This window comes from Hevea brasiliensis, chromosome 14 (assembly GCF_030052815.1).
Source record: "Hevea brasiliensis isolate MT/VB/25A 57/8 chromosome 14, ASM3005281v1, whole genome shotgun sequence".
NCBI lineage: Eukaryota > Viridiplantae > Streptophyta > Magnoliopsida > Malpighiales > Euphorbiaceae > Hevea > Hevea brasiliensis.
The window spans coordinates 22,560,478-22,572,691 of NC_079506.1; the positions used below are offsets into that span (position 1 = coordinate 22,560,478).

Sequence of the window (12,214 nt, forward strand, 5' to 3'; positions counted from 1 at the left end):
GTGCATTGATTGATCCGGGTTCCACACATTCATATGTGTGTATCACACCGCCAGTTGATAGAGGGGTATAGATAGAGGAGTTAGAGGAGGACATACAAATCACAAACCTTTTAGGCCATAGTGTCATGGTGAAAAAGGTCTACAAGGGTTGTCCTCTGAGGATACAGGGTTATGAGTTCCCAACTGACTTGATTGAGTTACCATTCCATGAGTTCAATATGATATTGGGTATGGACTGGTTATCACGTCATCAGGTGATGGTAGATTGTCGGCTAAAGAGGATGACACTACAGACAGCAGATGGGGATAAGGTTACAATTGTGGGTGAAGGAACGGGTTGTCTTTCCACCATCATATCAGCCACAACAGCTAGGAGATTGATAAGAAAGGGCTATGAGGCTTTCTTAGCATATGTGGTTGACACCAGGAAGACTAGCCCAAGCATACAGGAGATCCCCACTTTATGTGATTTTCCGGATGTGTTTCCGGAAGAGTTATCAGGTTTGCCACCTGATAGAGAAGTGGAGTTTGCCATAGAGGTTATGCCGGGTACTGCACCGATGTCCATTGCTCCATATAGGATGGCACCTACTGAACTGAGACAGTTGAAAGTTCACCCACAGCAAATGTAGTGGATGACGCCCTAAGCAGGAAGTCCATGATGGCTTTGAGAGCATTGAATGCTCAGTTGTCTTTAGCACAGGATGGGATACTTTTGGCTGAGTTGCTTGTAAAGCCAAGCTTGTTACAGAAAATACAAGAAGCACAGTTAAGGGATGAAAAGTTGCTAACTGTTATGGGCAGAACACAAGAGGGGAAGGAGACTGACTGTGAGTTAAAAGGAGATGGGTGCCTGTACTATAACGGCAAAATCTATGTACCAAGAGATGAGGGACTGAAGAAGAGTATCTTGAAAGAGGCGCACATTAGCTTCCATGCTATGCACCCAGGAAGTACCAAGATGTACCAAGACCTGAAAATACATTATTGGTGTCCTGGAATGAAGAAAGAGATTGGTGATTTTGTGACTAGATGTTTGACATGCCAGCAGGTTAAAGCTAAGCATTAGGTTCCATCGGGGTTATTACAACCTATATCCATACCAGAGTGGAAATGGGATCGCATCACCATGGATTTTGTGACTGGGCTACCATTGACATAGAGGAAGCATGATACTATATGGTGATTGTGGATAGATTGACCAAGTCAGCTCACTTCCTACTAGTTAGAGCTGACTACTCATTAGAGAGATTAGCAGAAATTTATATAGATGAGATAGTCCAGCTACATAGAGTGCCAACATCGATCATATCTGACCGAGACCTGAGCTGCATCATTGATTTTGAAGGAAGTTGGGAGAAGTATCTTCCTTTGATAGAGTTTGCATACAACAACAGCTACCAAACCAGCATAAAAATGGCTCCATATAAAGCATTGTATGAGAGGAGATGTAGGACTCCCTTATGTTGGACATAAATGAGTGAAGAAAAAGTAGTGGGCCCAGATTTAGTGAGATAGACTGAGGAAAAAGTGAAACTCATCAGAGACAATTTGAAAGTCACCTCAGACAGACATAAGTCATATGCCGACCTGAGGATAAAGGATATAGAGTATAAGGTTAGCGATAAGGTGTTTCTCAAGGTATCACCTTGGAAGAAAGTGCTGAGATTTGATAAGAAAGGTAAGTTGAGCCCTAGGTTTATTGGTCCATATGATGTCATTGAGCGTGTAGGTCCAGTAGCCTACAGGCTAGCTTTACCACCTGAGCTGGACAAGATTCATAACGTGTTCCATGTGTCGATGCTCAGGAGATACAAATCAGATCCTTCACGTGTCATTTCAGCAGAGTAGATAATTGTGCAACTTGATTTGACATATGAAGAAGAACCAATCAGAATCTTAGCACGGGAAGTGAAAGAACTCAGAAACAAGAGGATCCCATTAGTGAAAATCTTGTGGAGACACCACAACACAAAAGAAGCGACATGGAAGAGCGAGGAGACGATGAGGCAGCAGTTCCCTCAGCTCTTCACATCAAGTAAATTTCGAGGACGAAATTTTTATTAGAGGGGAAAAATTGTAACGCCTTTACCATAGGTAGTCCGTACATTTTACTGTTCCGATGACTAATGTCTATTCGGATAGTCAAAATGTCTGGAACTACACCTAAACTATAGTGAGGAGGCATAAATTGAAGAAATAAATATAAAAAAAAAATAAAGGAAAAATTTAGAGAATTTATAAATTGGTACAAAAATAATAAAAATAACCTGATATGTACCATGAAGGGTATTTTGGTCATTTTACCCCCAGAGGTGAATTTTGACCTAAATGTCAAATTAAAAATTTAGAGAATAAAATAATTAACATAAATTAAAATTTATGAAATAAATTAGAAAAGAAAAAAAAGCTTAAGGAAAAATTTAAAAGTTTAAAGTACAAAAATAAAAATATAAATAAGCACATAAGACAAACTCCCACCCACTCCATCTTCTTCCCCACTCCCTTCTTCTCTCTCATGGCTGGCACACCTCCTCCCCTTTCCCTCAATTGATGTCAAGCTTTCTAGCTTGATTTCCCAAGCTTTCACACACCAAAACCCATAGTCCCCTTTATTAAAAATACTCCCCACACCCTAAGGAAGCTATAAATACCCATAAAGAGGAGAAAAATTGAAGTTAGGGAAGCTCAAGCAAGGTTAGTGTACTAATCTCTCTTCTTCTCTTTATTAAGCATGAAAAGCATGTTTAGTCAAGTATAAATATCATGAAAATAAAAAGAAAATCTTGAAGAAAGAACCCTTGAATTTTTGGCAGCCAAGGAACTTGAGGTTTGTTGCTTTTAAGTGATGAAAAAATGGTTTCATGAGAATGTGTGATGAGTTGAAATGGTTAGGAGTTTGATTGTGTAGTGTTTGTGTAAATTTGAAACTTTAAAAACTAGGGTTTGTGTAAATGCTTAAGGACTTTGTGTAAAATGCTTGAAATTGACCTATTGAGTTGAGATTGTTGCTTATAGAAGTGTATTGCATGCAAATTGAAGTAAGAAAGTTGGAGGAATTGAGATATTGGGAGTGTTTGATTTTCTGTAGGTTGGGACTTAATGAGTCCAGTCCTTTTATTGAATCATAACTGAAAATGTGTGACTCTAATTGGTATGAGGCCAATTGGAGGTGAAATTAGACTCAAAATAGCCCATTTTTCACGTGAACACCATGCCCAAATTCTATCAAAATCATGACCAATTCTCTGCCCAAACACCGAAACCCAGAAATGACTAAATGAACTTGGTCATAGCTCTGTCTATACTGGTCAAAATGACCTAAAATTTACATTAATGGAAAGCTTAGACATAGGGCTACACTTTTCATGAAGACCACTTGACCCAGTTTTGCCTTTAACCAAGTCAAATTGTTAGCATAATTTGGGTCACTAAAACTGCCAACCCAGAAATTGACCAAAACACTGTTCCTTTGGTATGCTTGACCAGTTTTGGTAAAAATGCCATAAATTGGTCTCCAAAGTTGGAAATTGAGTGAAGCTAGTGCCAAAAGTTTTATAAGACATGGCTTAACAATTTTTATGTTTTGACCAAGCCCCAAAACCCATTGTATCCTAGGGAAAATATTAGCCAAATTTAGGAATTGAAATCTGGAAAATGTTAAGTTGAACCCAGAATGCCATTTGATACCCGTGTGTTCATTTGGCCATAACTCCCATTAGGAAATTCCATTCGAGATGTGCCAATATGATCTAGAAACATGATATTTAGGGCTACAACATTGATTCAGACACCTTTGCGAAATTCTAAGTGTAAAGGCCCTAAAAAGAGAGTCAAACATACTGCCCTGAAGTTTGACTATTGCCTTATAGGATTAAGAGTCCAGGTCAATACATTGACCATAAATCACTACACCAAGCTTGAACAATTATGAAATTGTACCTGGGAGTGCCTAAGACATAGAGGAACAAATCTTATGAAGGAACCTAAGTCTAAAAATGACCATAGAATGATCAAATGACTGGTCAAAATTTATTGATCAGGAATTGCCAATTCTGGACAGCTTAGAGGCAAATGGACCAGTTATGATATTTTGACCATAACTTGAGTTCTATAACCTCAAATTGAGTGATTTAAAAACTGAAATTCAAGTTTAAACATAGAGGAACAACTTCCATGAAGGAAGTGTGGCCAAACAGTGGCTGCAAACTGATCAAATGGATAGGTAAATGTGAAACACAAAAACTGAAACTAAAGAAAGGTCCATGAGATAAATTATCTTATGGTAGGGAATTTAACCCTAACAAGCTATTGAACACTAAACCATATGAAAGAGGTATGTGGGACCTATTTTCTCACTATAAAGTGATATGAATATTCAAATAAATACGTAATAATGTGTAATTGCCCATAGTATACTTAGACTTATTTATTTAGTTTGGATCGATTAGTATACCAATTAGGGACTACAGATGGCAGTACTGCCTACCGAGAAAATCATGAACTAACAATATATGTTTGGTATGATTGTTCTACAGGCTATATGCCTACTTACTGGCCATTGTGCCTACTTTATTACTGGCTTTACAAGCCTGACAGTGGGTCTTGTCCCCGACAGTTGGCCTCGTGCCTGACAGATGTATACTGGATAGACATATGGCTATCTAACTAGTATACTCCCATGTATCCACCTTGGATAATTTGTTATAGGTTTCTTGGGCACTGATAATAATTAATTAAGACTGAATATACAATAAGTAAACAGAAAAGATCCCGATAGTTTAAATTGTTTTCAAAGTGAAAAAGAAAATGTAAAATACCTAGAAATTATGAAATTTCCATATATAGAATTATTATTTAAATTGTTTAGTTCTTGTTATTATAAATTATGCACCACTAAGCATTATGCTTAGCGCGTTGGTTTTCCATCGCGTAGGTACTGGAGATCAATCCCAGCAGCCGCAGCAGCAGCAGTAGTAGTGCTCACACAGAGACCGATCAGATCTGCCAGTCTTTACTAGTCACCTCTATAGTTGTATTTCTTTTTGGTAGGGCCCATGTATGTCTAGATTTTGTACTTTTTGTTCATTGTACATAAACACATGATGTATTCCATTTTGAGATTGTAATGTAAACTTGAAATTTATTATATATGAATTTCTATATGAATGCAATAGATGATATTTCTTTAGAGATCTTATAAATAATTGTGAATCAAATGATAAAAGAGAATATGATATAGAAATGTGTGAAGTAAATGTGAACATGTTAACAGGTGATTAGTGGAACCCGCCAGATGTTAATAAAACAGAGGAGGCTCTGTCCGGGTCTCCACAGAAATAAGTTATAAAAAAAAAATTCTAAACATGGATTACTACTTTTAAATGATATTAAAAGTTTACAATAGATATAATAAAATAAGATAGGGTGCTCCGGCACCGAATGTGGCACTTCTTGCTCTGCTATACTGTAGACGGGTAAGGGGCGTCACAATGTATAAAATAATATTAAAATAAATATTAAAGTCTAAATTTGTTATAATGATTTTTATTAAAAACACGCTAAATAGATACATTAGGACTATGAACACCTCCAAATATATGATACTAATGTAATTTTAATTTGAAACACAATAATGCAATATATTTTTCATAAATTTCAATTAATTAAAATAGAGATACAAATTATGCATCATGACATAATATATAAAGTAAATAGTTTAATTAGTAATACTTTTTTATTTTCTGAATTTTTTTAGATGGTGCACAGAAAAATTAATTAGATAGCTAGTGATACTTTATTCCAATGTCACGACCCAACCTATGAGCCGGACCGGCACTAGGACCTAGGCCAGTCTAAAGCTCTCGAGGCCCGTAGTAAGCCTCTCGAGGCCCGTAGTAAGCCTAACTATTCCTTAACCCAATCCTAAGGCCCATATTAAGCCCAATTTCAAGAAATCAACCGGACAGAGTCTGACCATAATATAGACCATCCAATGGGGAGTTTTTGACTCACCTGACCTGTAAGCATAATATATATAATAATTTGGAGAGTTCAGCTCACCCTCCACATACTTATAACAAAATTATTTCAAATTGGAGCTCAACTCTCTCATTCAACCCAGTAATCATCCATGCATACTCATATATCATGCTTACAATTCCAGTTGATACATACATAACAAATCCAAATGAATACATCACTAATAATAATAATAATACATGCAGCGTTCTATAAGAGAATAAAAGAACAAAATACAATTAAATGCCGATAGTAGACCTGCGAAGAAGTGAGCAGGTTAAACTCAATAAAAGACCTCCTGTATCCTGGAAAAATAGGTGAACAGGAGTGAGCGTTCAACTTAGAGAGTAAAATACTGATTTTAAGTATAATTTCTATAGTTATCTAAAGCTAATGCATCCTAAAGAGTGGAATGCAACACCTTCATAGTTTTCATACAAATCACATCATAAACAATAAAAAGGGTAATTTGGAGCACTCACACACCCATATAATATTCAAGCAGTATATATATGGGAGCTGATCCCCTATATAGCTCTCTTAATCCAACCTCTGCCAATGAGAATATCTCAAGCCGGACTTTTACTTAATAGACTAAATACGGGGGCCAGCGAGATCATCTCGAGCCGTGCCTACCCCGACTTATCCATAAAAGGATCGGGTCCCAGCGAGTCAAGCTCCAGCCGCATCTACCCATCCTGTCCATATCCAATATCACACACCGCACGGACGCCAACACACGCACACTGCTCCAAATTACCACAAACAACATTCATAACATTTCATCAAATAAAGATGCAATATAAAACGTGCCTAGTATTTAATTACATAAGTATACATATTTATAAGTGATGCATGGGCATGCCTAAATATATAATAATATTGAAATTATAATTAAAATCAATATTTTACTCACAGACATAAACCGAGGTTACTGTGGTAGCTGGGCGGAGAGAAAGGTTGTCTCGGCTCACCTGACAATTACATTACAATTATTTAATATAATTGACTCGATACAAGCTTAAAAAGAACCAAAGACACTCTAAGTTGTACAGAAAATCTGACAGAATTCCCCCTATACCTAGAACCTACCCAACCTACAAAATAGTTCAAATCACACTTCTAAAGTCACACATCATCTCAACAATAACACATGGCTCCTCATGGGCCCTCCAACTCAGGCAAATCTCACATAATCTAATAATTCAATTATAAGGTTTCAAACGGATATTTTACAAAAGTCATTCTAGGTAACTCTAAAAATTCTAAAATTTTGTCATGCAGTCCTTAGTAATATTATAGAGCTAACGCAAAATGAATTATAATTTTTCAGCTACCCACGAATATTTTATGGAATTTTATTCTAAACCCAGTACTATAAAATTGAAGAAAATCAGAGTTTGGGTTTACATATGCCAATTCTTACGCTTGAAACATGCCCGGACGTCTGAAAATGGTAGGGTAGCCTATAATTTTGACCCAGTTCCAAAGTGATTCCAGCAGCTTATCTACTTGGCCCGAAATTGCAGATCCGGGCGAGATCGAATTGCTACAAAATGAAAGTATCTACGCAAAACCCACAACACCAGGGATTAGACTAAAATATTTATATTTACACATAAAATAATTATTTGAAAATTAGGGGTGTTACATACAATTTGTTAAACAAAAAAAAAAAAACCATGTAAATGCACCCAACCTTTGACTCATCACATGGAAGATGATAGGAAATTGGATTAATTAAATTTATCAACATAAAGTCAAGGTGCCCAATTGTAATTTTATACAACCTATATATTATATAATATTGCGTAGCACATGCATGTAATTGATGGGCATAAAAATTAAACCTTAGACCAACCATTGAATAATACATATAATAAGGTTTGACTTGAAGGATATAGTATAGCATCATATTTTGAATGAGCTCGTAGAAAGAATTTACAATTGAATTCAAGCTACCTACAGTAGTGCTCAAACATCATTGCCAATTTTCCATATGTTATAAAACATCATAGTATGCTTGTATAACTAGTTAATTAGTTGATAATTTTTCTACGTAAAAGACTTATTTTGAATTAATTGGTCCAATGTAGTTCAATTTAATATGCAATTTAATCAATTTTCTTTAAGTAATTCTGATTTCGTAAAATTTGTAAAAATTGATTTATTTAAATCTAATTTATCAAGGATTTATTGAGATACAAATTTGTAAATTTCATTTATTTTACGTGTGATGTTGAGTTCGTAATGAATTTATTTATAAAAATAAAAAAATTATATTTAATGGTAAAAGTTCACTGATTCATAAATGATAATTTACAATTTCAAACAATTAAAAGGTATTAAAAAATATTAAATTTCTAAGTTTTTCAATCTGGTGGTATTGCAGGCAGATTTCGCACTACCTATACCCTTTCCATGATAAGAAATTTTTTTGACACAATCTATGATTTCATCTACAATTCATCCATCTATGTATTTGACGAATTTCCTTCTAACAGCATGACTTCTACTTCTGGGATACAAATTTGCATGGGCATCATTATCATCTCTCTAAATGAACAAGCTCTATCCTCATCAATTCTTCCGATCTTTCCTACCCCGACACTGTAACTACTCTTCATCCCGCTAGACCCCTTGCTATACGATCTCCCATCATCTTGCCTGCAGTGGAGATAGGTCTCCACTTGACTTATACCCTTCGCAGATAACAACCGCAGAAGTTTCTTGAACTCCTCATCATCATCCACTGCCCTTGAAGAATTGACACTAAAACTCTTAGGCAATTGAGCAGTTCCACCACCTATGCCTCCATAACCAGCTTTACCACTACCAGCAAAGTTCAACATGCTCTTCACATAAAAGTCTCTTGCCTTGCACACAACTCTAATGGGTGCTCGTGTAATTTGCACCAGCTTGCTCAGCTTGTTTGCTTTGCTTCTCATCATTGTTGATTTGATCGAACGTTGTGAATCTAAGGCAGATTAGATTGAATATTGTTGTCAAGATTTTGGGATGAAGATGAACTAGTCTTCCCAATAGAGGGTGTATATATAGGCATAGAGTTTTGGTTTAGAATGGTTGCTGAAGTAGTTTCTTGGAAAAAACATTGGACATAGATTAAAGCATGTGAAAGTTTCATATAGAAAGTGAAATAAATGTGTTTAAAAACCTGGAAAAAAACTAATGGGAAGATGGCGAGTGGTGGGTCTTCTACATTGTGCGCTGAATGCTCTTCGGAGGTCCTGGGGATTCTCTCGTCAAAGGCAATGGGTTCCCATGGTCAATGTTCACCACTATCATTATTATTATTTTTTTAAATGATGTAGATATTTATGCACACGAGATTAGTATATAAATTAATCTTTCCTCTATTTGGAAAATTTTGTTTTAGCCTTCACTTATTTATTTGGAATTGTTATTGCCTTCATTTTTTTTTTTTTTAAATTTATAATCAATAAATAACGGTACATGGACTTAATTATGTTAACATTACTAAATTAACTAATGTTGATTTGAACTCACAATGAGAGAAGTCCATTGTTGCAGTGTATTAGGTTTGGGTTGAGTTGAAATTTTATGTTTTGGGTAATTATTATTTAAATCTGTTTTATAAATAATTTATTAAATATAAAATATATATTTTTATAATAATATTTATAATTATATATATATATATATTATATTTTAAATAAATAGAATTTAAATACTTTATAAAATTATAAAAAAATTTAAAAATATAAATTATAAATAAAAATATATTTTATGTAAATTATTAATTAAAATATAAAACTAAACGAATTTAAATATTATTAAAGTAATAACAAAATTCAGATGAATATAATTGGATTAGTTTAAAATGAATTTTAATCGAATTTAAGACGGATTCAAATATTAAAAATTTTAATTAAATTTAAATTTAAATAAAATAAATTTTATAGATATTGTATTCCTTATTATTCCTATTTACAATCAGCAGTTAACTCTCGAAAATTAATTAATGAGTGATTACTTAAAAATTTTAACTTTTAAAGGTATGCATAACTATAACCATTAATTTTTAGATAATTTATAACCATTGATTTTTAGAAAATTAATCTAAAAATTATATTTATTTAATTCATTAAATTATCAATTAAAGTTAAAAGTCAAAAGTTAATTACTCTACCAAACAAACACTTGGACTTTAAGACTTTGTTAATAAAATTCTGGTTAAATATCTGAAAGTTTTTCTAATAAATTATCAAATAGATAAATATTTTACATTTTTATTTGAAAACTTAATTTCACTTTAAATTTTTTGGTATATTGAAAATTTTTAGAAAATTGAGTTAATGAAGATAACTAATTTAAAATTTTGATTTCTCACTTCACCAGCTAGCTATTTAATTTGGCTATTGAGTTAATCAGATGACAATACCTTTTTTTTTTTTTTTTGGCATGTTTTGAATTTAGACTAATGGACTTATAATTTTCAACTTGTTTAAGCTTAATGCAAGTTGAATATAAACAATGATAGGAACAACGTAATTATCAGAGAGAAATTTCTTGTTAATTACTAATAAATAATTATTAATATGCTTAAATTTTTATTTAAAAAAAAAAAAAATTAGGCACCTACAAATAAGTAGGCAATTGCGTACAAATAATGGAACGAAAGGGAAAAAAAATAATATACTTTATTGGTGTATTTTACTTTACTATAAAGTAAAATTATTTTATTAAAAAATAAAATGATTTAATAAAATTTTATAATTTATGTCATGTGATTTTCGTAGATTAATAATTTTTTTTCTAAAAAAGTTTATTAATTTAAAAAAACAATAAAATTTTTTTAATGTAAAAAAGGAAACATATATTTTTTTAAAAAAATTCAATATATAAATTATATCTAACAAATTTTATTAAAAAAATATAAAAACAAATTATTCATTCATTATAACAAATTATATTAAATTAAAATAATTAATTATGTTACATTTAATTTTTTAATATTTTTTCATTAAATTAGTAAATTTTCGTGATTAAATATTTTGAAAGAAAATATATCAATTTATAAAAATCAATAAGATTAATTATAAAATTTTATTAAATTCTCTTATTTTCCATAATAAAATAAATTTATTTTGTAATAAAATAAAATAATCATAGACTACACTTATATTATTATATTAAAATTATTTTTTTTTACAAAAATAGATAAAGAGTACAGTAATTCATTATAAAAGTGAAAGGAAGCCCACCTGGATTGGCCAAGTTGTTATATATAAAAGCAGTGCCACCTCAAGATCACCTGTATATTTCCACTCCAATGAGGTTCTGTCCAATGGCAGTTATTTTCCTCAACCAACCAATAACGGTAGTTATTTATTTAATTATTTACTTTACACTTGTAAATATTTAATTAATTTTTCTAAAATTAATATCAGATATTATCATATTGCATTGGTACTAACCATCTTCATTGAAACAAAATTACTCATTAATTATACTGAAGTCGTAATTAAATTTTTAATTAACAGTTTACAGTTAAAAATATTATTTATTTGTTATTTTTAATTTTATTTTATCAATAATTTTGACGTATAGAAAATTAATATTTATTTTTTATGAATAATTAAAATTATCCACATCGTTAGTTTGTTTAAATTAATTATTGAATTAATTTAATTAATTAAAATATGGAACTATTTTGATTATATTGATGAATTATAATTTAATAATATTAAAATCATATTTAAAATTATGAGATTTTGAATTGAGAATTATACTTGAAAAAAGATATGATATTACATGTTTTTATTTTTTACATACGTGTAAATATCATACGCAGCCACTCAATTTTATGAATATTTCTATAAAAGTCATTAAATTTTAATTTTTTTTTATAAAATTCACTAAATTTCAATTTGATTTTATAAAAGATACTGTAACTTAAAATTAAAAGTTTTTTATTTGTCAATTATTTTATAAATAAAATTATCTTATTTTATTAGTTTTTTTTTTAAAAAAAAGATGCATAAAACTCATCCAACTACTTTTCTCGCTGTCAAATCCTTCCATTTTCTCTGTTTTTTCTCCACTATCAACTATCAGTTAGGTAATTTTATTTATAAAATAGTTGATAGATCAATAAAGTAACCTGAAAACCTTTAATTTTTAATCACGATAATTTTTATGAAATCAAATT

The 12,214-nt window shown here is 31.7% G+C and overlaps 1 protein-coding gene across 1 annotated transcript; it reads right to left on the minus strand.

The window, feature by feature from the left end:
- Positions 1-8,495: 8,495 nt before the first annotated feature.
- Positions 8,496-8,972, minus strand: LOC131172907 (uncharacterized). Its single transcript, XM_058134450.1, has one exon. It carries the CDS (start codon positions 8,970-8,972, stop codon positions 8,496-8,498), a length of 477 nt encoding a protein of 158 aa, XP_057990433.1.
- Positions 8,973-12,214: the final 3,242 nt, after the last annotated feature.